Below are 25881 nucleotides of genomic sequence, written 5' to 3'. Positions count from 1 at the left end.
TTCCTCTGCAGACCAGTGTCATCTACAGCACGAACTGACCACAATTATGAAGACAAACCCCATGTGGGCAATTAGCATTGTCTACGGTCTGTTATGAAAGTGAGGGAAACGAATTGGCTAGCTTTACGTGTTCGGTATGAGAAATGTATCTCTCAAACCGTTCCCGACAACCCTTCAAATTCAATTTGAAAATGCGCAAACATTACCTCAGTGTGATACACAATAAGACTTTCATCACCTACAAGTTTGGAAATAGTGTTATGAGAGGAGCCTCTCTGTGGGTGTTGACAGCAAATTTATCCACACCCTACACCAGATATCACTTCGATTCTGCCAGTCAAAAATCGATTTTGAAACAGTTCTTGCCATTTTCCTGATACACTCCTCACTGTTGTGTATTTAGATAATTTTTTTTTCTTTTGATAGACAAAACATTCAAGCAGGGTAGTTGAAAATTGCTGTTTAATTTGCGAAAGACGGCCTGAAAGATGGCCTGTCTGAAGGTTTTTACTGTAGCTCCTCTTTTTCTCCTTCTCACAGAGAATGAAGGCATTGGCAGAGTCCTGATATAGAAATCTATCTTAGTGTTGATTTCCCCACAATGAACTTGCTGCATGGAAGAGGTAGATATTGCGCTCTGTCATAATCTCGAATAGGGCAATTCGAGACTAGAGACGCCACATCAATATGACTCATTTGTATAATTATTGGCCAAACCCCACGGCAAACCTGGTCAACCCGACACGTTCAAATATCATTGGAATTTCGCTCGAGGGATAATTACTTGGTATGTTTGTTGGTAATCTCTTGCATTTCTTGCAAAGTGTACATGCTGTCTAATTTGGAACCAGATTCACAATGGCTTCCGGGCCAAGAAAGAGCTGCTTTGCCACATCTTCTCCCTACGAAGAACAAATTGGATACTATCGAGCGATCCGCCATGGCAACAATATATTTGTTTCCGGAACAACTTCCGTCGACCGGCTTTCCTCAGCCCACGCACCAAAGATAAACTTCCCAGGTGACGCCAAACAACAAACCCGTGCTGCACTCCAAGAAAGCATCAACGCAATTCAGGGCTTAGGTGGCAAGGGCGCAGAAGACATTGTCCGTGTCAAAATGTTTGTCGGCTGTCATGAAAATTGCGCGGCAGTTGGTGAAGGGTTTCGTGAGATACTGGGCAAGCAGAACCAAGGAAAAGAGGCTCAGATAGGAGCAGCCGCGACTATGATTGTGGTCAACGGTGGTTTCATCAATAAGGATATGCTTGTCGAGGTTGAAGTTGATGCTATAGTTGACTAAATATAATTAATCTCTACGCGAACCAACGTCGATCTAAACATATTTGATGATCGCATTTCCCACCCATTCAAGCCTGTCTAGTTAATAATTTGAATTGTTTTCATACCGCATAAATGTATCTCTAAATCACAAGATTATCGATGAGTGAATGGTTTCTCTAGGATTATGCACGGTCAACTTATTAATGAACTGACTACTATTCCATGCGTCAAGGTATTCTTCGATTGCAATGGGTCTTCTTCTGCACCACATGTACTACATACCGGATATAAGTTACGAGCCCAGCACGCGTATTGGATATGTGACATTGATGAGCCCTTGTTTGCAGGTCATCAAGACCTTTTCAAAGATCCAGGGGTGTGGGGAGGCAAATCCATCCATAGTCTGCAATTATCGCCTGTCTCCAATGAAATAAGAATCAATCACATCGCAACACAAAGAGAAAAAATTCTAACTTGATAAAAACAAGAAATTGAAATGGGCATGTCAATGTGAAACTTGCTCAAAAGAACCTTGAAGCCGAGAAGGCTTGTCTGTGTCACTCTTTCGCCTCTGCTGGTCCTAGCATGAAAAGAACGCAGGTTTTGAAATTCACGTGATAATCATATTGATGGAATGGTAGACGTGTTTTGATCCATGGACCGTTGTTTAGTCAACCTATTGATGTTAGCTTTATGGCGGTACTGTAATATTGCAACTATTATCCTGCTGCTAGCGAATGTAGATGATCAACGTGAGTTGACCATGGAATGCATATAATATCAGCCTCTTGTGCGGCGTGATCTGGAATGATGCCGTGATAACCATTTTAATTCAATGGTTGGTTCGAAGACGGTATAATCTGTGCACCAAGGTCAGGGGAGGTTGAAAATTCTTTATCAAATGGCCACATGGGCCGGCATATACGATGATGCCCAAGCCGCTGTAGATCCTGGTCGACGCCACCTGGAGTAAGAGCAAGATTCCAGTCTGCTGCCATGTCGAACAACTCTGGCTCGAGGTACCCAATCTTTACTATTACGATATCCAATGACCGAGGCCTCAGGTCGAGTTCGAGAAAGTCCTTCTCAAGATGAAATGGCTTCCGACGTCGGGTCAAGATCACATAGATGTTTCCAACTTGCAAGACGGCTTCAATCTCAGCATTAATATCTCCGTACTTGATTGAATGAACTTTGCCCGTCATTGTAATAGGTCCTGAGTGAATATCATCGACTAAAGCACCAGCGGTGACGGTCACCGTCGCACCAACTCCGGCTTTCGTTATGATGGCCACAGCCTCCGGTCCGGGTATACTTGCGTATATTGCAGAAGGACCGCCTTCCTGGAAAAATTCAGCCCGGTCTAGCAGCTGCATTAGGCTCCAAGTCACGTCCCCTGCTCCACCGGCAGTAGGGTTGTCCCCCGAGTCGGAAATGAAGAATGGTCTCGATGACGAGGAAAGGGCCTTGTCAATGCAGCCCCAAAGAGAGTCACTTGGCGCCACGAAATGAAAATCTTGGTGTGCCTTCCAGAAGAAGGAGGCGAGTCTCTCAGCTTCTGCAATTATGACATCTTCAACCGCTCCAGTAACGATTACTGCAGCATGGTTGCGCGGCTCATCGGCCCAAGCGTAACCAACCCATATTGCTGCATCTAAAACACCATGCATGGCTGCTACTTCAGGTACTAGATCGTAAAGGCTTTTTGCAGGCTCGATGCGGGTCGATGTCTGTTCTCCAGGCAGAAGGATTGGAATTGGAATCCATGCTTTTAATGGCCGCACCAGGCTACCAGTGCGTGATGCCAGTAAATTGACAAGGTTTTGGCAAGCGCGTTCTTTTGTTTCCCAGGCATCTTCATGGGGCGCCATGCGATAGCAGGTGATCAGGTCTGTTTGATGTACCAGTTCACGGGACACATTGCCGTGCAAGTCCATCGATGCTGATACCAGAACATCAGGGCCAATTACAGCCCGTATACGGTGGAGGAGCTCTGCTTCAACATCGTCCATGCCCTCAACGCACATTGCCCCATGAATATCAAACCACAGTCCATCGATGGTTGTCGAGGCGACCAAGTCCTTCAAGCGTGCGATGATCTCTTTGCATAAATGCTCAAAATCAGCTTTTACCACGATCCCTCCAGGCAGGGCGTGGCCGATTAGTGCGCCTCTCCACTTTGCAGCCTTGGCCAGTGGAGTTCCGGGGTGTAGAAATGGATACTTGTCGAGAATTTCTGTGCCACGACGAGGATGAAAATCCGTGGCTCGCGTTCGTGCTGGGGAGAAAGTGGAGGTTTCACAGGCTAATCCTGCAATAGCAATGACTGGGAGCGACATGATCACAGCTGGGTTGAAGAATGTCAATCCACTCGGAACTGAAGTGGCATCGGGATCGTTCCATGGGTCGCAATCACAAGCGGAGTGTAGTCAGCTGTATGGGTATGGTACAGATACCTGTATTATACGGTATTCCCATAAGTCACATGGCAGTTGCCATACTTGTATCTGATTGGCTCGGAAATAGCCTGCCGTACAATTGTTTCTTGGCATTTATCTACCATCTTTCCAGAGTCGGTGTCCTGTGTCTGATAGATGCCAATGACCCTGCTGCGTAATGCAATTAGTAGTTCCCACCTTTCCAGTGTAAGTCGCATATACCTGTTAAGGTGCGTAGACTTGGTGATCGAACGAGACATACTGGAGGAGTCCGGACCACTTTCTTCCGCGCTTCCCCGCCTCCCCCTTTCTTTCTTCGATTATGTTGACGATGCGAACGTGCGTTCGTCATGAGTTATCACATGACGTTACCAAAGAAAGTTCTGGAAATAGCCTGTTTTAACTATGAATCAGCCGTGGCTGCTGCAGAAGGAGGGGCAGATCGCATCGAGTGAGTATTCGAGTCTCGGGTTCACTTCCACGTCTTCCTAGACCATCTCTGGATTAAATTAACCGTGATCAAGGCTATGCAAAGATTACACGTCTGGGGGTCTGTCGCCAGACACTACAACCCTTGAGCAACTAAAGTCGCAAATAACCATCCCAGTTTATGCGATGATTCGCCCACAGGCCCAAAATTTCTTTTATGAAGAATCTGAATTTGAGACAATGAAAATGACACTGAATAGTCTAAAGCACCATGGAGCTGATGGGTTTGTCTTCGGTATCCTGAACCAATTCCCTCACAAAGCGTGGAATGGAAGAGAGCATTGGATCGATGTGCCCAGGAATAAAGCGCTTGTGCGATTAGCCGAAGGTCGTCCTTGCACATTTCATCGCGCGTTTGATCTGATCCCTGAATACTACTGGGATATCGCTTTGACAGACATCATTGAATGTGGCTTTACGTCAATCCTGACAAACGGGGGCCCATCGGGGATCAAAGCGGCTGAGTGCGCTGACAAGTTGGCAAAGTTAGTGGCGTGGGAACATCCAAAGGAAGAAAACGGCGATCAACAGCACAATTGTGTCGCAGAAATCATTGTAGGTGGTGGAGTGAGATCATCAAACATTGACATGCTTCTTCGAGTAACGGGTGCTTCTGCATTTCACTCTGCCGCTCTCCTTCACTCGAACGAAATGGTCTCGAAGAATGAGGTGGACAAGATGAAAGTCACAATAGGCCTGTTCAAAAGCTCATACAAGGAATAAATCTCAATACAGATACAAATGTTAGGCTTGATCTATCGGACTCCTTCCTAAGAAGTGTCTTCTCTATCGCTTTAGACTGATGGGGAAATTCCGGGGCCTGAGATGAATTTCTTGAGTTGATATAAGTCACCGGCTAATCTAACTGTGATGTATGTTCCTCGTCTAATTTAGCGATCACTATGGACATCCTCTGATTTGTGGTTTTGTTTTTCTTCACTGACATACTCGACATCAGACGTTCGATTGAAGGACTCTATAACCTGGCTTGCTTTAGAAGTGAATCATAAAGTTAGTGAACTCTCTGGAGTATCTATGGCAATTCCTTGAATCAGTTTTGATCTTAGCAAGGAGGCCCTAACGAGCAATGATATTCCCGTCTCCAAACCAAGCCGATCTTGTCGTGGGGTAATGGGCTATTACATAAAACCAGCAATTCCCGTGAAAAACTTCTAGTATAAGTTACAAGCTTTCCGGCGATCCGCATGCGGGGTAAGAGTTGTACATGGGGTAGTCCGTCGGCAAAACTGCGATGGGGTCTCTAGTTTCTAAACATTGCGGTTTGCTCCGCCGAGGGGCAAATGCCGTCTAATACCTTATAAAGCGGCTCTCGTTGCCATATATGACATCTCGTGTCTGACATTTTACTCGAGATTTTTGGCTTTAGTGTTCGTAATTGGACATTCTGATACTTACCCTAGGGCAAAACAGCTTGCCATGGTCATGGCATATTCCCAATTGAAGCGCTGGCTCGGAAAAGTCCAGGTGCCTACAGAGCCCGGATTATCAACCGCGCAGCTCATGTTGACAAATGACGATCTTCGGCCAGGTAAGACCCATGGCATATAAAATTATCAAATTCACCAAGTTGAATGTCGAAAGCTTGAAAATTCGTTGTGCCCTAGATAGGCTACAACTCAGGTACCTCTCAGGCATAAACAAACACTTCGCTAACCATGGCGGTTTTGATCTACAGTTGAGCCAGAGCGTCGCCAATGGGGTTGGCTCAATTTTGTTGCATTTTGGATTGCGGATTCTTTGAATGTGGTAGGTTTAAATTGACAGACCATCTAGTTCACAGCACTAGAGTATTGTTGAATCTTTTTCCATCTTCATTCTTCTATGAGATCGCGTTCTCTGATTCCGTCAATTCAATCCATTGTACCTGACCTTTTTTGTTAGAATACCTGGATGATATCATCCTCGATGATCGTTGATGGCCTCTCCTGGTGGCAGTCATGGTTATGCGTCTGGATAGGCTACACAATCTCGGCTCTTTTTGTCTGTCTCATCGGCCGTATCGCTTCCATTTATCGCATTCCATTTGCAGTCACCAACCGAGCTTCCTTCGGCATCTGGGGTTCATTTTGGCCAATCATTAACCGCGCCGCAATGGCTGTTATTTGGTATGGCGTTCAGGTATGTGAATCCTTCTCATCCGTGGGCTCTATACTGATATACGGCCTTCATAGACATATCTAGGAGGTAAAAGTGCACTCGATGCAAATTCTAAACTTTTCATTAATTCTATTTTGCTCAGGTGAATGCGTCACATTGATGATCGCAGCCATATGGCCTAGCTATAATACCCTGCCCAACTCAATCCCTGCTTCTTCAGGGGTGACCACCAAACAATTTGTGAGCTTTCTGATATTTTGGATCATGTCTTTACCGGCTCTCTGGTTCCCAATCTATAAGATCAGACATCTCTTCACGGTCAAAGCATACTTTTCTCCAGCGTGTGCTATTGCATTCTTCGGTTGGGCTATTGCCCGCGCCCATGGACTGGGTCCCATCATAACCCAGCCGAATACTGTACAAGGCAGTACTCTAGCTTGGGCATTTGTGAAAAGTATCATGAACTGCATTGCCAACTTCGCTGCTCTTGTCATCAACAACCCGGACTTCACGCGCTATGCCCGTGATCCCAAGGATGCTCTATGGCCGCAGCTGATCACAATCCCAGTTGGCTTTGCCGTCACCTCCTTTATTGGTATTATTGTGTCCTCTTCTTCAAGTGTTATCTTCGGTCAATCCGTTTGGAACCCTTTGACATTACTGGGAATGTTCTTAGAAGGAGCAAGCTCTGCCGAGAGATTTGGAATCTTTGTCATTGCAGCCGGATTTGCTCTCGCGCAGCTGGGAACAAATATTGCAGCAAACTCGGTGTCAGCGGGCACTAACCTCACTGCTCTTTTACCTCGATTCTGCACAATTCGACGTGGCGGATATCTCTGTGCAGCTATTGGGCTTGCTATGTGTCCTGTAAGTGACTACATGTCCTTCATAGGGCCTAGAATGCTAATTGGTCTTCACAGTGGACTCTGGTTTCATCATCTAGCAACTTCACACTCTATCTCTCAGCATACTCGGTCTTTCTTTCTGCCATTGCAGGCGTCATGGCCAGCGACTATTATCTAGTACGTAAAGGATATCTTGACGTTCAAGCCTTGTACAGCGCTCGAAAGGATGGCCCTTATTACGGTCACTTTGGAGTTTCATGGCACGGATACGCCAGCTACTTGTGCGGAATTATGATCAACATCGTTGGCTTCGCGGGCGCTGTCGGTGTTGACGTTCCAGTTGGAGCAAAGTACATCTACGATATCAACTATTTTTCAGGTTTCATCGTCTCCGGCGGGGTGTACTGGATTTTGGCTAGCCTTTTTCCTCTTCCCGCGACAAGTGAAAAATGGAATGAGATTCCCTATGAACCGCATAACATATCAGATGTGGAGGAGAAGAAAGTGGAACAGGTGTAAGACCTGTTCCACTTGATCAAACTGAAAGTCGATGGACTCAGCGTCTTGGTATGAAGATGCATGGCTGTACAGCTTGCATGTATGAATACCATTCAGTGGGAGGTTGACATAACTCCAATGTTGCAGGATTGAATGATTTTATGAACTTTTCTTTGTTAAACATACATTTCTGATGATTCGGACCTCTGTGTTTTACAATCTACAAAAGTCCTTGACTGTGAATGTTCCCCCAATTTTTCGCCTTTTGCTGCCGGTAGTCCTCTAGCTTCTCTGCTGTGCTTGCAAATTTCAGTAGAGCGAAGGAGCCCCTTTTGTAGAACTTCTCGCAGAAAAATATAGTTCTAGATCAAGCGTGAAATCATATAAGTTATATTTTTTAGCCTATTACCATGTTTAATCCAGGGATCCTGTCTTGCGTCGGAATGAACGCAACAAATAGTTCTGGCCACAATATCACAACTCAACTATATCCAAATCCACCTTTTATATATCCTAGTAATGTAGAATATCCCTGGAACCGAAGTTATAGACCGTTATACCGTTCGATTGATACTTTAGTATGCGGTCTTTTAGTGCTTAAAATTCCCCATCAATGCTCCGGGTCATTTTCCCACGGGAAAGCTAAGGGAAGCTAGGAAAAGGCCGACCTTTGTACAAATATCGAATAGATTCCTCCTCACTTCATTATCGCTGATGCCTGTTTCCCAGTGATTTCAACGTTGGGATCGCGATAGTCTTGTTCAACACGTCAGGTCCACCCAAATATCGGATGAAAGACCTCATTTGCTGCTGAACTGAAGAATCCCGGCATCCACCCGCTTGATTCCGTTTCAGATCGGAGATGGTCCTCAAATTGAGTTAGTGCAAATTAGCGCCTCCGAAGTCCTTGTTTTTCACGCGCCCGAGGCGGGGTATTGATCTCTGGTGTGATTCAAGAAATGCATTGCTCGGGCCATTGATTTCGTGACGGTTTTATTCCGTTCAGTATTCTTCGCGACTAAGCAGACCACACGAATGGGACTTAGCTTAGGCGTACTTTTTTGCTCACTTCTTGCCGACCACGTTGCTTGGTTGTCAAAGGCTTTGCAAGCTTATCACTGAGAAAGATCCGTGATTGTTTGGGATATATTTGGCTAGGATGCACTGAAATGCAAGCCACAGTCACATTGAGAGCGCATGGCTTATCGGCATTCATTTAATGCCCCTTTTGCAGAAGTAGATCGTTTCCAAGTTGGATCTTTGGTGCCTTGTTAGATCCAATGGTCTTATTGTTCCTTGAACACTACTATACAGTAGCACCTCTTTACTTGATGTGCCTCAGTGTGACCATCTTATCACTCGGTTAGAGTCCGTCGGGAATCCGATATTGTGCAATTCTCCGTATTGCCCTGCTCATACGAGGCTCTACTAAGTTTGTTATCCTGAAGCCCTAGGGGAGACAAAGTGCTGAATTAAAGGAGCATTGAGTATCATCTGCAATGATACCGCTGATCCAAATGATAGACTCTCCAGGTTCATTCTGAACTGAAGAAAGACCTTTTTATTTTGCTTGACAGACTCTAAACTCAGTTCCAGAGGCAATCACTTACGAAGCTTGATCGTTATCTGCGTCTAGTGTGGTTTCTGATCTAGTGAGTAGCTCCGGGATAATGAGGAATTGACCCGGGTGATTTTCACCAAGATATTGCATGAGTACATGCTAAGCTCTTCCAAGAACGATCAAGCTTTGCAGAAACGGTATATCCGTGCATAAATTGGGTAATATCGTGGCATTGTTCTTAAAGTGATTGCTCGGTCTCCGACGGTGGCGGATCGTCCGAATCTGTGATTCCTACTTTCTCAGAATGGCGATGTTGCATCGGCAAGAAACTCCGGCCTGCGATATGCTGCTGAGTTAGAGAAGCCTTGGTTTTGAGTGAAAGACCTTTGCCTCATTGGTTTCAAGGAGAGCGATATCTATATCCTAGAAGAGGGGCGAGGGAAGTATATAAAGAAAGCTATGTCTGCTCGAAATTGATTTCTTCACCAGCCAATTTTCAATTCATCTCCATCACCTACTAGTCATCTCGTGCCTTGCTCGATCTATTCCAGTTCCAAAAGCATCATCATGAAGTTTTCAGCACTCTTTGTCGGTACAGCCTTGCTCGCAACCTCTGCGGTTGCAGCACCCCTCACCGAGCAGCGCCAGGCCCGCCAGGAAAGTCGCCGGAGTGCCAGAGCTTCAGGTCGTTCCAGTCACCCACCCTACAAGCCAGGAACATCGGAGGTGCTTCACTTGAATGAGACTTCTCAGGAATCTTACAGCACCAACTGGGCCGGCGCTGTGCTGATTGGTACTGGATATAACTCGGTGACTGCGCAATTCACAGTTCCAACACCCAAGCTCCCCACTGGCGCCTCTTCCAGGACCCAGTATTGTGCCTCTGCGTGGGTTGGAATCGATGGCGATACCTGCGACACGGCCATTCTGCAGACTGGTGTTGACTTTTGTATCCAAGGCAGTACCGTGTCGTACGATGCGTGGTACGAGTGGTATCCTGACTACGCCTATGACTTTTCTGGTATCCCAATCTCGGCTGGAAATGTGATTAAAATCACCGTCGATGCTTCCTCCAAGACCACCGGCACTGCCACCGTGGAGAATGTTTCCACCGGAAAGTCTGTCACCCACACCTTCACCGGCGGCGTTGACGGTGATCTCTGCGAGTACAATGCTGAGTGGATTGTGGAAGACTTTGAAAGCAACAGCTCTTTGGTGCCCTTCGCCAACTTTGGTACTGTTACATTCTCGAATGCCGAAGCTACAAGTGGTGGCACTACCTATGGTCCCTCTGGTGCTAGCATTCTTGATATCAAGCAGAGCAACTCGGTTCTGACATCGTCTTCCGTGTCCGGCAGCAGTGTCATTGTCAAGTATGTCTAAATGGTGATGGGCAGATAATGCCAGCCAGACCTCTCGTGGTACGTGCTGGTTTTAAGCAGGCTGTTTTCGTGGTTGTTGAGCATGCCGTGGTTTGATGGTCATGGTAGAGAGCTTTGGGAGGATGGAGAGTTTTGCTAGAAAATGAAACTTAATTTTCACTGAATCCAGTCGCCCTGACTCGATGTAAGTATAATGCGAATTCCATTAAGCCTAAGTGTAGATTATGGATGTTCGGTAAAGGTTTATCATTTACTTTTTGCAAGCCTCACACTGTGCTCAACGAAGATTATTGTTATTTCTGATTAGTGAGCTCAATCTCCCTCTGATGCTGTATGCAAATATTGCTTCCGGTTTCACTTTCAAGCAGGATATCAAATTCTACCATTGGATTGATACACACCTCTCACTTTATCATTGGGTATAGCTCTTCTTAATTAACACGTTTTCTCATTTATCAAAGTGCTTAAATTACAGACCGCCGCTAGTCTTTGTTTTTTATAGAGCCAACTCAATCTCAGAATTACAGCTAGCCTTACATCATCTCGTGCACTTGAAGGATCAATACGTTACTGTTGGATTGAACCAAGCTAAACGTATTTTTATTTACCATCATACCACTATTCGACGCGCTAAAAGATCGACTGAATGATTATTGAGATCCTGAGCAGAAATTGAAAGTTGATCTTTCTAGCTCGCAGCAGTATAGTAGATTACATCATGCAAGAGAATCCTTCAAACACACGAGAGAAACAAATCTCGAGATCATTCATGTGGTGAACCGTCAGCATGATATGCAATGGCTAGTGGCCATGCCAGTTAAAGGTATCTCTCGGTTTGACTTTATGACCCGAGGGCAAGTCCGTAGTTCCAGGATCATCAGGTATCCTGATCCCATAAAATCGCCGTAGAGCATCTTGTATCACATCATAGCAAGCACCGTGCAGGTCGTGAAATCAATCATGGTAGATGAGAGTCGAGGGTGGTGGAACTTTTGCTTTCCGTAGTCAATGACAATGTCTGCTACCTGGAGAATATCTGGTTCAATGTTTTCGATCTCCGACTTTGTTCCCTTTCCTGTGATATTCGCCGAGGAACCCATGAGAGGGAGTTCCTCTATTGTAGCCAGGCGTGATAGTTCTTCCTGCAACGCGCCACCATTGACCAGCATCGCAATTGTTCCCTCGACGACACAGCTCTCCAATGTTTTGGGGGGATCTTTCGTATTATGGGATGATCTGGCCGGTAAGGGGCAACGACTCCAATGGGAACATCTAAATTTACACCCACGAGTTTAACCATGCTACTCTGAACCGGTTCAAGGATATGAAGTGCACAGTGGAGAGCGTAACTGCCTATCAATGCGTGTCGCTTATATGGTTGGCGTTGCTTGGCGAGAAAGATCCGGTTCAAGGCCTCAGGGTCGATTGCGACTATCCCATATCCCACGTTAGCCGGAATTATTGCAATTCCACCCTGTCTGAGAACTTCAAAGACCATTTTGGCATCTTCTGTCGGGTTGATAGTATGCTGCATCATCTGCCACAAAGGGGAGGTAATTTGGAAAGGAAATATCACTTCGGCTGGGTTGACAACGCAAAAAGCCAACTTCGAAAGACATGCAGCAAAGCAATTAAGTAGCAGAGTCAAGCCATGCCGAAATCAAAGTCCAATTTCACTTGTGTATCGAAAAAAGGTAGTATCACTTGGTTGGGGTTGTACAGTTCGCATGACCGAAATGAATCGCAACAAGTCAAGTTGCGCAGCTTCTGTGCAAAAAGCCCAGATCGAAGGCAACCGCCAATTGCTGAACGCAATACACCACGCATAGTTTGCCAAGCTCGAGTGTACGCTGTATCAATGCAACTGTCGATGACGAAGGCTACATCAAATACAATCATTCCCCAATCTTCACATGTGATTCATTGGAAAGAAACTCTCCACGACTTGCCCCCTGAGTGTCCTCTAGCTGTGACGCGGTAACATCCACTAATCCGGTAGGCCAGACAGCGTGCCAAACACCTCGGGCACGAATTGAATATTCATTGCCTTTGTCAAGGTTGGTTGTCGGTAAAGTAATTGTGGTTTGCAGTGTTTGGCGTGGGAGTATTTCCACCAAATCTTCCCTGGAGGCTGGAAGTTTGCGCGATACTTTGATGATAGGAACTGGCATTGTCTTATTCTGTGCTTTGTCCCAGATCTCAAAGACACCTAGTACGCCAGCTTGGGGATCCAACGGGGTAGCCCATTTCAGGAAAGTAATGGGGAAGTCAGCGGCGTTGTGAACAGATGCTGTGATGTGAATAGCGGGCGGTTGCGGTGCTCCTATGATTGGAGACTGGGAAGCCAATGTGACCTGCAAATTCAAGCCTGAGTCCATGGTTTATACGTCAAGTTTCTCGGCCAGGCAGAGAGGAAAGGGCTGTGTGTCGAATGGGATGAATATATCGAGGTAAGAGAAGACGGTAAACCAAGATTCTTGTATGCGAAGAGGGCGCTTTGCGCAATCATGCCAAGCAGGCCAGTCCAACACCCCTGCAGAATAGTATTTGGCCAATGAAAAGTGAATCCCACGCCAAGTCTTCTCCTCCGGGCGATCTCTGCATCTTCTTCACGGGCTCCGTCTCACTCCCGTCTCTCCAAGGCTTGGCCTCCCGAAAAATAATATGGGAGGTCTTTCGACAGACTTGAAAGCCAAGCCTTTGTATTCTCTAAACAGTCATCCGACCGAGATTTCTTATGGCTGCGACTAAGCATTCGGTCTGCAGTCAAGACTTCAGCGCCGTCTTGGGTTGTATCTTGGCACCGGAGTCCGGCGAGAACTTCAGGGTCTGTGGCTTGGCACGAATCAACAGAGGGGAAGTATCAAAGCAGTTCTAATGGCTAGCTGATCATGGGGTTACAGTCTGTTGCCAGGTCTGCCTTTGTGTTATTTGGCTGCCACAGTGGTCTCTGAGGACTCCTCATGTCTTTGTTTTGGCCACCAGTGCGCATCGGACAGTGTGTTGGTCTGCATTACATACTGCTGTAGGCCTCATATTGCTCGTTTGTTTAGTCATAACAAGACAGATCTAGAAATTACCGCTGACATTCAACAAATAGTCTTATCAGTTGACCTGATTTTTCTCAAACAAGCCCAAAATACGGCCCAGTAGAGAGTGTTGGGTATACTTCCCCCTCAATTTCGAAACACAACCTGCTTTGTAGAATCTATTGAAGATGCGGGATTCCGCCGGGCCAAGAACACGGTAAATAGGACATCTGCAGAGTCGTAGCTATCTTGAAGAATCCAGGGCCAGTCAGAAGCCTTCTTCAAGGCTCATTGGTCCTATACAGGAATAGCCACGAGCAGTCATGCCTGTTCATTGTTATGGAATACCACCTTCGGTATTCCGCTTTGGAAATGGGCAATCGCCATATCTGAATACTCGATAGACATCCAGTACGCCGTTATCAATGCCATCTAGCTATAAGTATCAGCCAGTTTCCCACTCGTAAATGAAGATATCCAAGCATCCAAAGGCAATTGCAAGTCAATACATCACAAATTCACCAACTATTCGTCGCTGCTCACCATGCGTTTCGCTACATTGTCAGCTGCTCTCCTAGGCCTCGCTCAATATGGGCACAGCTTACCAGTCGAAGCCGATGGAGCATCTGTGCTTGATGTTGCTTTGACCCGGGTCAGTGACACCCGCATCAAGGCTGTTGTGAAGAACTCTGGCAAGGAGGATGTTACTTTCGTTCATCTAAACTTTTTCCGGGACAGTGCACCTGTGAAGAAGGTCGACGTTTTCCAGAATGGTATGCCCAAGTTCTGGACGAACTGATATGCAAAGCTAACTTTGAGCAGACAAGGAAGTTACATTCGAAGGAATCAAGCGTCGGTTCAAGCTGGAGGGACTCACCTCGGAAGCTCTTACCTCTCTTGCAGTAGGAGAGACATTTGAGGATGAGTTTGATATTGCGACTACCAGTGACCTCTCGACTGGTGGCCCCCTGACATTGCGGTCTAGTGGCTTTGTACCTATCGTCACGAATGGTACCGTCACTGGATATGCGCCTTACCGGTCCAATGATCTTAAGATCGAGGTGGATGGTGTCAAGGCATCTCGTGTTTCGAAGGCTATCAAGCCTCTCAGTCGACGCACAAGCGAAAGCTGCAGCAGCTCTACCAAGAAGTCGGCGCTGGACAAAGCTCTGAGCAATACCGTATCCCTGGCAAACGCGGCGGCCTCTGCTGCACTCACGGGATCAGCCTCCAAGTTCAACGAGTACTTCAAGACAACCTCCACCTCCACTCGCCAGGTGGTGGCAGCTCGGTTGAAGGCTGTTGCCAAGGAAGCTGGTTCCACTTCGTCTGGTTCGACAAAGTACTATTGCACCGATGTGTACGGATACTGTGAGACTAATGTCCTTGCATACACACTGCCGTCTCTCAATGTCATCGCCAACTGTGACATCTACTATTCCTACCTGCCAGCTTTGGCAAGTAGCTGTCACGCACAGGATCAGGCTACCACCACCCTGCACGAGCTCACCCACGCCCCAGGTGTCTACAGCCCTGGAACCGAGGATAATGGATACGGATATTCCGCTGCTACCGCTCTCTCTAGCAGCCGCGCCGTGTTGAATGCAGACTCTTATGCGCTGTACGCCAACGGTAAGTTCTTCAATAACAGTTTTCAGCTGGAAGATGGAGACTAACGAGCTTATAGCAATCTACCTTGGATGCTGATCTCTGGTAAGAGTATACGTGGGAGTTGAAGCGAGCCACGCCGCGATGGAATTGCGAATCAACTGAACCTGCAGGCGTGTTCTGGGCTTCTTTGTTAACGGGGTCGAAGTGATGCGGTTGAGCTGAAGCAGTAGTAGCTATAAGAATGGGAATTTGAAATTCTGATGGAATCTCTTGCTTGGCCGCAGAACAATAGTAGAAGTAGAGAAACTTGGGAGCGTATATCTATTTTGGAATAATGTTGCTTGCTGTTGATATTTCGCAGTTGCTATATCTAAATAACTAAATAATAGCATACATTTATCGAGTTCCAAGGCAGTCAATTGTGGGCTTTCACAGCACCTTTGGAGAAATATCGGAAACTACCGACTCTGGCAGCCTCAATATATATCTGACTTGGTTGGAGCCTGTCCAAACAACATTTAAACTGATTTATCGCCTCTGGAGAATGTACATCCAATGAAATATTTCTGGTGCATAAGTCGAAGGGGTAACGGGTCCTGCAGGTGCCTTCAATGGGATACGAGCCTGGAGTGTCCAGTGATCCGATAAGTGATGAAGTCCATCGAATCGCATAGTCGAGTATGATAAGGCAATCCATGTCGAGCCTTTCTGGGTCAAAGGAATCAGTTGCAAGGCCAGTAGCTCCACGGGCCTCAGTGTGATCGTGGGGTTTTTTAACAGTATCTTTTGAACAGCCGGGCAACTAGTCAAAAAGTCATTTTGACGCGATAATTGATGGTCTTCAGAAGTGGCTAGAGCATCGCTAGTGCTTTTGTCGAGAATCACATCGAATGGAGCAAATTCAGATAGAGTAGAGACATCACTCCAGGACCGTAAATCGACACGCAACCAGGGCATGGCATGTGCCGGTCCCCTCTTAGATTCCATTTCTTGGCCTCGACGGACAGCTTCAGTAGAGAAGTCAGCATTCTATCATAGATAATTAGTAAAGTATTACAACACGATAATTCATGGGTAACCCACCACGATGCCATTGCTCTGCCACTGACGCTCAATAAATTGATCTCGTAGCTTATTTCCAAGTTTTGAGACGCCAGGACCAAGGTGCAATACATGAGGGGTTCTTGCCGCCTCAATTTGTGCCAGAGATCGGCTCTTCAAGTCTGATAGAACTGCATCTAGGAGCGCTTCACCAGAGTTCAACCATTCACCCACATCAGAGTTTGTCGCGAAGCGGGTATCCCAAAAGTCTGGATCATCATAATCTGGGGCCCCTTTAAGCTTCACGTTTATCCTTGTCATCCTCAATCATGAGAAGACTCACACAATGGGTTCGCGATACAAAGGATCAAAATTTGCTTGGCGGTCAGGAAATTGACTAAGATCGTGTGGCGGGGCGGCACCTGGGCGTGCCAAGACTCCGCCAAAAACGGCGGGGAAGCCGCACAATTAGTCGGTTTCATAGATATTCACCTTGCAGGGCGTTTTGTGGAATCTCTATTGAGCACATAGGATGGGAAACGAGGAACGAGAACATATTTCTCACCGTAGGAAAGAATTCCTGTTGTACAATATAGTTGAAGGCTATGATCATTGGTGCAGGGGCAGAAGGAATATACCCTCATTATTGCTATATGCTAGGTATATACTTTTATTGCAAGGCTGCGACCAATTCGTCCACGCTTTTCATCTGGCGGTCATTGTTCTCACCGACGTCCAACGCAACCAAAAACCGACTCACGCAGTTGTACCCAGCGATACCAGTGGTAAGTTCCACAATCTCACGATCATCATACCCGACTGTCTTCAATTCAGCAAATACCGCATCTTCCACAGTGATAGTCTTGGTCATTTGGTCGGTATAGCGGAGAACGGCCCGTTGTTGCGGAGTAAGCGCACTCTTTTCGAGCTCAGCAATATCCCCGGTGGCGGTTGAAGGTAATGTGCGAGCAGCTTGCAGTTCAGCGGGCTTAATGCCGCCCTTCAGAGCGAGCGGGGCATGGGCATTCCATTCGTAGATGGCATTGTTAAGCACAGCGACCCGGCAAACCGCGAGCTCCATGACACCGGAATCGACAAGGGTACGAGAGCGGATAGCTCCAATGAAGCTGTTCCACCCATCAGCAACAGGTGGACTATGCAGGAGAGACAGGTCAAGAGGAATCAAGGGTCGAGGGTTTCGGCGCTCAGCGATGCGGACATAAGTGTCAATCGTTTCGGGCGAGGCATCGGCCGGCGGGTTGGAGGGGGCATAGGGTAAGCGCATGGTGCGGATTTGGTTGACCGAGCTGATACTGGGATGTCTCAAAGCAAAAGGAGCATAGAGTGACTTAATAGAAGGTAACCTGCGTAAGATGCGCATGGCAGGACGTAGACGGCATCTTGTCGATGTCATAACCGAGCGAGTGTAGATTGGGGGAAAGGTATTACCCGGTGTGGGGGAGGGTTTGTCCGGGGCCGAACTATGCGGGCAAGAAATTAGTTCAGTGAACGAATAGGTCAAGTTACATATCGACAAGACCGTCCATTGACTATCAAGTGATTGTTCATTTCTTGCAGATAAGAATTGTTTTGTATACCAGAAATTGTAGGTGAAGCTCAAGAGAAAGGTATTGTGTGTGTCCTGTTCCTCTGAGCACTCTGAGCATACCAAGTCCTGAATGCTCCAATTAAATATACTCCGCAGTTCAATTGAGAATCAATACAGTAGACTCCCGTTTTAATTACCCCAGACCAAGCATAGATTACCAGCGGACTGAAACCCGAGACTCACAATGGCAGTCCAACCTGCCGGCAGTGAGTAAAACGCACTCCCGGTGCCGCCCCTCGATGCCGACCTCCCCGCATGCGGATAATTCGCGATTTTTCCACCTTCAATGCTTCGTTCACTTGCAGCACACGCCGTTCCTCGTCGCGCATTTTCCACCTCACCCGCCAAGATGAAGCACCATTTGATGGTCGGTACATGGACCAAGCCCGGTCGCATCTATACTGTGCAATTCGATGACGAAGCCCTTACGTTGGAGCTGGTCAAGAAGACTGATATCCCCGAAGCTGAGCCAATCTCATGGATGACCTTCTCTCACGACAAGAAGACCATCTATGGTGCTGCCATGAAGAAGTGGAACAGTTTCGCCGTCAATAGCCCGACTGACATTGTTCACCAAGTGTCGCACCCCGTCGCTGGCCACCGTACATTTCCCAAATAATTCATTGGCAGATCCCCGCTGACCTGGCGCAGCGCTGGCTTCCAGCAGCGAGACTAACACCCGCGCCATCTTCGTCCTCGCCGCACACCAACCCCCCTACAATGTCTACGGAAATCCCTTTTACAACTACGCCGGTTACGGAAACGTGTTCTCCGTCAAGCCCGACGGCGCCCTGGACAGCAATGTGCAGAACTACGAATATGACCCCAAGACCGGTATTCACGGCATGGTGTTCGACCCGACAGAGACCTACCTCTACTCGGCCGATTTGTCGGCCAACAAGATTTGGACACATCTTAAGGACCCCCAGACGGGAGAATTGACCCTGGTGGACTGCCTGGAGGCTCCCGAGCCCGGTGATCACCCCCGCTGGGTCGAGATGCACCCCAGTGGCAAGTACCTGTATGCGCTGATGGAGGCCGGCAACCGTTTGGCCGTTTATGTGATCGATGAGCGCACTCACAAGCCAGTGTTCACTCACATCACGTACCCTCTATTGCCCTCTGGTGAGTGATGCGACTGTTTCCCACTTGCCACTTTGCTAAACCAATAGGTCTTCCCCCGCGCAACAAGTACCGTGGCGATGTCACCTTCTGTACCCAGAGTGGTGAATACCTCTTTGCGACCACCCGCTCCAACCACTTCGATGTGACCGGCTATATCACCGCATTCAAGCTGGGCCCGCACGGCGAGATTGAGCGCCAGCTATTCATCAACCCCACCTCTACCAGCGGGGGTCACTCCAATGCTGTCAGCCCTTGCGATTTCAGCGACGAGTGGTTGGCACTGTGCGATGATCAAGAAGGATGGGTGGAGATGTACCGCTGGCGCGACGAGAAGCTCGCACGCGTAGCGCGTGTGGACATTCCGGAGCAAGGCTTTGGGATGAACGCGATCTGGTACGATTAAACGATAATGACAAGCAAACCCCAATAGAAGTAAATAGTCCCGTGTGTTATATTGGTAACGTGTACTCTGTAGTATGCAATGTATGGTGTCGTGAGTGGTGTCGTGAGTAGTGTAGTGTGCTGAGTGTCTCCAAGAGAGCAAAGTGGGGGATGTCGGCAGTCGACTTCGGTTCTGCTTTGCTTTCATCCGGGCAAATCCAATGCCGAACCGCCATTGGGTTTATATCTTATGAGGGGCTTGGGAGTCGGTTTCTTGATTCCTGATTCCTGATTTCTGATAGAATTCGAGATTCTTGATTCGTGACTCTGAAGCTCTCGACTCTAGAACATCCTCTCGCACATCCACCCCCCATCATGCCTACTCCCGGTCTCCTCTACGTCACCATGCAGCCCAAGGGCTCGCTGCCAGACACTCAGTTCCACGACTGGTACAACACCGAACATGGCCCTCTGCGTTTGCGTCTGCCGTTCGTGACCAACGGCTTCCGTTTCCGCGCCACCGATGGTGAGCAGCCCGAGTATGTGGCGCTGTACGATATCACCGACATGGACGAGTTGACCCGCGAGACCTACCTGTCACTGCGCACCGATCTGATCAAGACTGAGCGCGAGAAGAAGACCATGGCACAGATCGACGTCGGCCGTCTGCTATATGATTTGGTGGATGAGCGTAGTAGCCCCAACTTCCGTGCGCTGGAGGATCAAGCCGATACAGATGCCGAAACCCGGGGCAGCGTTCTCGTTGCCATCCGAGTTGCCACTGACCCCACCAAGGAGGCGGATCTGGAGAAATGGTATCGGGAGGAACATTTCGACATGTTGTCTCGCGTGCCTGGATGGCGCCGGAGTCGCCGCTTTGTTACTGCAGCGATTGATTCGGCGGCCCCGCGTGAACACCTTGTTCTTCACGAGTATGCCCCGGTTAACGGCCTGGGAGGCGACGCCCACAAGGCTGCCATGAGCACTCCCTGGGGTGCTCGCCTCATGAGCGACGTGGTCACTTCGAAGAACCGTCGGGTGTATGAGTGGTACTATACCTTTGGCCCTGCTCCTCGTGAGCTGGCCTCTTTGGCTAACCCAGACGTCGTGGGACCCTGGAACTCCAACGATGGCCTCACTCGTACATTCCCATCGCCTACCCGCCCGGCTGTCGAGTCCTTCATCACCACGGCGGATGGGGTCGAGATTCCTTATCGTTTGGAGGGTAGCACCGACCCCTACGCACCCGTTGTGGTGCTGAGCAACTCCATCCTTGTCAACTGGAACATCTGGGACCGCTTCGTGGATGCCTTCTTCGCCCATAAGCAGAATCAACGCTACCGTGTCGTGCGCTATCTCACCCGTGGTCGCCGCTCTGCAAGCGGCGAGCAACCCGTGAACATTGATGTGCTAGCCTCTGATCTCGCCACATTGCTGGAGGCATTGCGTGTCCCTCCCAAGGCTGCCCGTTTGATCGGAGTCAGCCTGGGAGGTGTCACCGTCCTCAACACCTCTCTCCTCCACCCTGAGCGTGTTGGGGCCTTCATCGCCTGCGACACCAACTCCTCCGCCCCCGAGTCCAACCGCAAGGCCTGGGGAGACCGGGTCGCCATCTGTGAGAAGGAGGGCTCTGTGGACCTGGAAACCAAGGAGCCTATTGTCGGGGAGGAGCTGGCTGAGGTCACCACTCGCCGCTGGTTTGTGCCCGAGTCCTACGAGACTCAGCCTGAGGTTCTTGCCGCCGTCAAGGAGGCAGTTCGCACCAACAGTCTGAAGGGCTTCGCCCACAGTGTGCAGGCCCTCTGTGCCTACGACATCCGCGAGCGCATGGCCTCTGCCACTGTGCCCGGTCTGTTTGTTGCTGGTGCCAACGACGGTGTCCTCCCTCAGACCATGCAGAAGATGGCTGCGGACTTGAAGGGCGGTGCCGAGCTCAGGCTCATCGACCGTGCTGGTCACTTGCCTATGGTTGAACAGCCCCAGGCCTTTGCTGATGTTGTGACGGAGTTCCTGGCCAAGATTGATGGTTGATTGCAATTATATAACTTCTGTGTAGATATATTCTGTCCCTCAAAAGAGCATATAGGGAAATGACTGAATGTCTTTGATGACCACCCCTTGATGATATCTACTCCTTCTGTAGTGAGAGGCTTTATGCTAGTAATGCAGGTAAATTCAGGTGAGAGAAGTCAAGTGACACTTTGTCCAGCCCATCGATCATACTGATGACACCGGTCACACCGGTCACACCGATCGTAACTGATGTTTAAAATGGTCCGATGATATATTCCAAGTAAGATGCAAGCAGCTGAAGAGAAATCAAGTCAAGTGCGAGAGAGCTTCGGCGGACGACAACGACCAACTGTGAAATATGCATCTTGCGGGGAAACGCACTCTTCTTCGGTGCAACTCGCAACTCTTCACGTACTTCCTTTTTCAGCCTTGATTTGCCATGCCTGATAGCAAGATCCCGCAGCCAGGGCCAGCGAAGCTGAAGCGCAATGCTGGCCCTGATGAGTGGCTGGAGGCCGCCAAGGACTGCAAATACCTGTCAGAACCGCACATGAAGCAACTCTGTGAAATTGTCAAGGAATACATGATGGAAGGTAAGGAATAGCATTCTGTGGCCTTTGTATCTTGCTATACTGACTTGCGCAGAATCCAATATTCAACCAGTGTCAACGCCCGTTACCGTTTGTGGTGACATCCACGGTCAATTCTACGATCTGCTCGAATTATTCCGTGTCTCTGGTGGCATGCCAGATGGCACTGAATTAGACCCCCCAAAACCTCCCCCTCCGTGATTACATCCGCCGATATCGAACCTCCCTCCAGCATCACAGACCCCAAGATCCGCAAGAAGCTCCGTGGCCCTAGCGTGAGCTCCAAGGACGAGGAAGAGACGGGCGCACGCAGTCGATCAGCTAGCGATACCTCTGAGGCCCTTCAACTCAACCGCAACTTTGTGTTCTTAGGAGACTACGTGGACCGTGGATACTTCAGTTTAGAGACTTTAACGCTTTTGCTCTGTCTGAAGGCAAAGTAAGCGATCCACAAACCTGCGGTAATAAGAGCACCATCACTAATCTACCTTGACTAGATACCCTGATCGAGTGACGTTGGTCCGGGGCAACCACGAGTCGCGACAAATCACCCAAGTCTACGGTTTCTACGAAGAATGTTTCCAAAAATATGGCAGTGCATCAGTGTGGAAGGCATGCTGCCAGGTCTTTGACTTTATGACCTTGGGTGCCATCATCGACGGCAAGGTGCTCTGTGTTCACGGTGGCTTGAGTCCAGAGATTCGAACCCTCGACCAGGTTCGCGTGGTAGCACGCGCACAAGAGATCCCCCACGAAGGTGCATTCTGTGATTTAGTTTGGTCGGATCCAGATGACGTGGAAACATGGGCTGTCAGCCCTCGAGGAGCAGGTGAGATACAACATAGTCCCTTGCTATGAGCCCAACTAACAAGATCTAGGATGGCTCTTCGGAGACCGAGTCGCGGACGAGTTCTGTCATGTCAACGATCTCTCTCTGATCGCACGTGCACACCAGCTGGTCAACGAAGGCTACAAATATCATTTCAACAATCAAAACGTTGTGACCGTGTGGAGTGCGCCCAACTACTGCTACCGGTGTGGTAACTTGGCCTCCGTCTGTGAGATCGGGGACGACCTCAAGCCCACCTTCAAATTGTTCAGTGCAGTCAGCGATGATCAGCGGCATGTTCCAACCTCGCGGCCCGGCCGCAGCGAGTACTTCCTGTAAAATGAAGCATGAGTTACCGGCGCTGGCGTTCAGGTATGGAATTCGGAGGGAGCATTATATAATGATTTAGACCAGACTTAATGATGCATATGCCTCTTGGGGGAGAAAACTGTCATAGTTGTACGGAGTAGGACGAATCAATGCCTTTTTCCACATCTCACTCTCCTAATATCTGAACATTTCAATATCTCAATATCTCCCAAGGACACAAAGCACCAAAAGCAGGAGGCAAATGGCTGCGGTTCCGAGCCCGGAGTCAGTTCCGAACTGCGCGGGTCCAATCCCGGACTCCGCATATAAGAGCCCCGGAAAGGCACGATCATCCTCGCATACCCGAGCATTTGGAGATAGAAATGGAGAAAGTCGATGTTCTAATTTGTGGCAGCGGATCTGCCGGTCTCTGTGCTGCTACCTGGCTTGCGCGTTATGGCGTACGCTGCAAGGTCTTGGAGCGGCGTGGGGGCCCTATGGAGATGGGCCAGGCAGATGGCGTGCAATGTCGCACCGTGGAGATCTTTGAAAGCTTTGGAATCGGTGAAGAGCTTCTTCGTGAGGCTTACCATGTCCTAGAAGTCAACTTCTGGGCGGACAATGGCGCTGGGGTTATCAAACGGACAGGCCGTACCGCGGATACACAGCCAGGTCTCTCGCATCAGCCTCATGTTATTCTGAACCAAGCCCGAATTAACGGGCTTCTTATTGATCTGATGCAAAAATACAACCATCAGCATATCGACTATGGGTACAATGTGACCAAGGTTGAAGTGAACGACGCCCTTGTCGCAGATCATGACGCTTATCCGATCCAAGTCAGCGCAGAGAAGAATGGAAAGACTGAAATCTTTGCCGCAAAGTATGCTCTAGTAAGTTTCCATCGGGCTACCTTGTTGGACTCTAGGCTAACTCAATTCTAGGGTTGTGACGGGGCACACAGTGTCGTCCGCAAAGCCTTGGGGTATAAAATGGTGGGAGACAGCAGTGATGCCGTCTGGGGTGTCATGGACATGGTTCCTCGCACTGATTTCCCCGATATTCGCAAGAAGTCGACTATCCGATCTCGGGCTGGAAATGTTCTGATCATTCCCCGAGAGGGCGAAAGCAACAATCTCACGCGCTTCTATATTGAACTTGCCGCAGGAACCAATCCGAAAGAGGTGACCCTGGAGAGTCTACAGGCGCAAGCGCAAAGCATCTTCCATCCATATAAGATGGAGTTTGTGGAAACTGTCTGGTGGTCTGCGTATGCAATTGGTCAACGTCATGCCGATTTCTTCCACAAGGACAACCGAGTCTTTCTGGCGGGTGATGCTTGCCATACCCACTCTCCAAAGGCTGGACAAGGCATGAATGTCAGTCTTCAAGATGGTTACAATATTGGCTGGAAGCTTGGCGAAATCCTCACCGGTCTGGCTACTCCCTCACTTCTAGAGACTTATGTCCTGGAACGGCAAAAGGTCGCCATTGATCTGATCAACTTCGATCGCTATTTCTCTAAACTATTTTCATCGGGAGCTGCCACTTCACCTGCCGAATTCCAAGAGGGCTTTATCAAGTCTGGTAAATACACCGCTGGATTGACAGCGAAGTATGATGTCTCACCGATCACATCCGCAATGGAATCGACCAAGCTCGCCTCAAATGTGGTTGTTGGCATGCGATTGCCGAGCGCACAGGTTGTACGCTTTTGTGACTCTCAGCCCATGCAACTCATGAAGTGTCTAAAATCGGATGGCCGATGGCGCGTCATGGCGTTTGTCGGTGACCTATCAGTTTCAGCAAATCGATCAAAGTTAAGCCAAGTTTGTCTACCCTTTGCTTCAACTACAGAATACCGCCTAACGCTTTCTTTCCTCTAGCTCGGAGATTACCTTGGCTCGCAAGAGAGCCCGATCCATACTTTCACACCCACAAATCAAAATATTGACAGTCTGATCGAGACTGTTGTAATTGGCCACGGGAAGCGTCACGAAGTTGAACTTGAAGAAATTCCCGAGTGCTTCTATCCACTCTCTGGGAAGAACCAAACCAGAGGTAATAATTGATGATTGGACTGTATCGATCATTACTGACAGCTTTCCAGATCTGCACAAGATTTACTATGACGATGAGAGCTACAACCAAGGCCATGGCCACGCATATGAATTCCTTGGCATCGATCCCTCACAGGGTGCTATTGTCATTGTTCGCCCTGATCAGTGTAAGTGATATTTCACCGCTCGCCAATCAGCTTCATTGCTAATAATCATGACTTCAAGACGTGTCTGCCGTTATGAGTCTTGGTGACTATACGAAGATCGGCAAATTTTTTGCCGGCTTCCTCAAATCCCAAACGTAGGTTGGCACCTACAGGCCTTTGAAGGCAATCAACTCAACTGAATGTTTTGTCACAGTGTCAATGATGCTAGATACCCAACTAATAGTCCACTTGGTAGCAGACTGTGATATCCATTAGGCTATGTGAACAAATTAAAAGGCCTAGGGAGCTGTGACGATGACCATTCTTTGTAGCTATGTGGAAGCGGTCATGTACATATCTCTGGAGCTCAGAATAAATTGCCATGGCTTAATCTATGGAGTTCAGTTTGTTCGTTGCTGTATGTCTGTTATAGGTACACGTGACAGTCTTTAAAATTGTACTTGATGAGAGTCAAGATAATCAAGAGCCAAGTCATTGAATGTTCTCACGCCTCAACTAGAATA

At 48.4% G+C, this 25881-nt stretch overlaps 14 protein-coding genes across 14 annotated transcripts; 9 read left to right on the top strand and 5 right to left on the bottom strand.

Annotated features, from left to right (window-relative positions):
- Window positions 1–858: 858 nt before the first annotated feature.
- N7511_005978 (YjgH family protein) lies at window positions 859–1302 on the top strand (the record flags this gene model as incomplete). The annotated part of the gene is made up of 1 exon (XM_057128355.1): window positions 859–1302. One exon carries the CDS (start codon window positions 859–861, stop codon window positions 1300–1302), a length of 444 nt encoding a protein of 147 aa, XP_056984872.1.
- Window positions 1303–2110: 808 nt separating this feature from the next.
- N7511_005977 (M81 family metallopeptidase) lies at window positions 2111–3622 on the bottom strand (the record flags this gene model as incomplete). The annotated part of the gene is made up of 1 exon (XM_057128354.1): window positions 2111–3622. One exon carries the CDS (start codon window positions 3620–3622, stop codon window positions 2111–2113), a length of 1512 nt encoding a protein of 503 aa, XP_056984871.1.
- A 461-nt stretch (window positions 3623–4083) lies between these two features.
- On the top strand, window positions 4084–4933 carry N7511_005976 (copper homeostasis protein CutC; the record flags this gene model as incomplete). The annotated part of the gene is made up of 2 exons (XM_057128353.1): window positions 4084–4172; window positions 4246–4933. 2 exons carry the CDS (start codon window positions 4084–4086, stop codon window positions 4931–4933), a joined length of 777 nt encoding a protein of 258 aa, XP_056984870.1.
- Window positions 4934–5647: 714 nt separating this feature from the next.
- N7511_005975 (nucleobase cation symporter-1 family protein) lies at window positions 5648–7692 on the top strand (the record flags this gene model as incomplete). Its single annotated transcript, XM_057128352.1, has 6 exons — window positions 5648–5759; window positions 5907–5977; window positions 6113–6349; window positions 6403–6415; window positions 6471–7195; window positions 7249–7692. The coding sequence occupies 6 exons, from the start codon at window positions 5648–5650 to the stop codon at window positions 7690–7692; spliced, it is 1602 nt and encodes a 533-aa protein (XP_056984869.1).
- A 2107-nt stretch (window positions 7693–9799) lies between these two features.
- Window positions 9800–10615, top strand: N7511_005974 (A4/G1 family peptidase; the record flags this gene model as incomplete). Its single annotated transcript, XM_057128351.1, has 1 exon — window positions 9800–10615. The coding sequence occupies one exon, from the start codon at window positions 9800–9802 to the stop codon at window positions 10613–10615; it is 816 nt and encodes a 271-aa protein (XP_056984868.1).
- A 919-nt stretch (window positions 10616–11534) lies between these two features.
- N7511_005973 (uncharacterized protein) lies at window positions 11535–12148 on the bottom strand (the record flags this gene model as incomplete). The annotated part of the gene is made up of 2 exons (XM_057128350.1): window positions 11535–11830; window positions 11899–12148. 2 exons carry the CDS (start codon window positions 12146–12148, stop codon window positions 11535–11537), a joined length of 546 nt encoding a protein of 181 aa, XP_056984867.1.
- A 361-nt stretch (window positions 12149–12509) lies between these two features.
- On the bottom strand, window positions 12510–12992 carry N7511_005972 (uncharacterized protein; the record flags this gene model as incomplete). Its single annotated transcript, XM_057128349.1, has 1 exon — window positions 12510–12992. The coding sequence occupies one exon, from the start codon at window positions 12990–12992 to the stop codon at window positions 12510–12512; it is 483 nt and encodes a 160-aa protein (XP_056984866.1).
- Window positions 12993–14187: 1195 nt separating this feature from the next.
- mep20 (uncharacterized protein) lies at window positions 14188–15350 on the top strand (the record flags this gene model as incomplete). Its single annotated transcript, XM_057128348.1, has 3 exons — window positions 14188–14416; window positions 14466–15275; window positions 15331–15350. The coding sequence occupies 3 exons, from the start codon at window positions 14188–14190 to the stop codon at window positions 15348–15350; spliced, it is 1059 nt and encodes a 352-aa protein (XP_056984865.1).
- Window positions 15351–15782: 432 nt separating this feature from the next.
- On the bottom strand, window positions 15783–16616 carry N7511_005970 (uncharacterized protein; the record flags this gene model as incomplete). Its single annotated transcript, XM_057128347.1, has 2 exons — window positions 15783–16283; window positions 16338–16616. The coding sequence occupies 2 exons, from the start codon at window positions 16614–16616 to the stop codon at window positions 15783–15785; spliced, it is 780 nt and encodes a 259-aa protein (XP_056984864.1).
- Window positions 16617–16965: 349 nt separating this feature from the next.
- On the bottom strand, window positions 16966–17580 carry N7511_005969 (carboxymuconolactone decarboxylase family protein; the record flags this gene model as incomplete). Its single annotated transcript, XM_057128346.1, has 1 exon — window positions 16966–17580. One exon carries the CDS (start codon window positions 17578–17580, stop codon window positions 16966–16968), a length of 615 nt encoding a protein of 204 aa, XP_056984863.1.
- Window positions 17581–18190: 610 nt separating this feature from the next.
- Window positions 18191–19432, top strand: N7511_005968 (lactonase family protein; the record flags this gene model as incomplete). Its single annotated transcript, XM_057128345.1, has 3 exons — window positions 18191–18506; window positions 18556–19029; window positions 19077–19432. 3 exons carry the CDS (start codon window positions 18191–18193, stop codon window positions 19430–19432), a joined length of 1146 nt encoding a protein of 381 aa, XP_056984862.1.
- Window positions 19433–19785: 353 nt separating this feature from the next.
- Window positions 19786–21441, top strand: N7511_005967 (putative alpha/beta hydrolase; the record flags this gene model as incomplete). Its single annotated transcript, XM_057128344.1, has 1 exon — window positions 19786–21441. One exon carries the CDS (start codon window positions 19786–19788, stop codon window positions 21439–21441), a length of 1656 nt encoding a protein of 551 aa, XP_056984861.1.
- Window positions 21442–21862: 421 nt separating this feature from the next.
- Window positions 21863–23181, top strand: sitA (TOR signaling pathway phosphatase SitA; the record flags this gene model as incomplete). The annotated part of the gene is made up of 4 exons (XM_057128343.1): window positions 21863–22016; window positions 22254–22452; window positions 22511–22842; window positions 22892–23181. 4 exons carry the CDS (start codon window positions 21863–21865, stop codon window positions 23179–23181), a joined length of 975 nt encoding a protein of 324 aa, XP_056984860.1.
- Window positions 23182–23534: 353 nt separating this feature from the next.
- Window positions 23535–25516, top strand: N7511_005965 (putative phenol 2-monooxygenase; the record flags this gene model as incomplete). The annotated part of the gene is made up of 5 exons (XM_057128342.1): window positions 23535–24044; window positions 24096–24980; window positions 25038–25212; window positions 25262–25378; window positions 25437–25516. 5 exons carry the CDS (start codon window positions 23535–23537, stop codon window positions 25514–25516), a joined length of 1767 nt encoding a protein of 588 aa, XP_056984859.1.
- Between the last annotated feature and the right edge of the window lie 365 nt (window positions 25517–25881).

This window comes from Penicillium nucicola (assembly GCF_028828085.1).
Source record: "Penicillium nucicola strain IBT 29836 chromosome Unknown utg000005l, whole genome shotgun sequence".
Classification (NCBI taxonomy): Eukaryota; Fungi; Ascomycota; class Eurotiomycetes; order Eurotiales; family Aspergillaceae; genus Penicillium; species Penicillium nucicola.
This window is presented reverse-complemented; position numbering and strand designations above follow the sequence as displayed.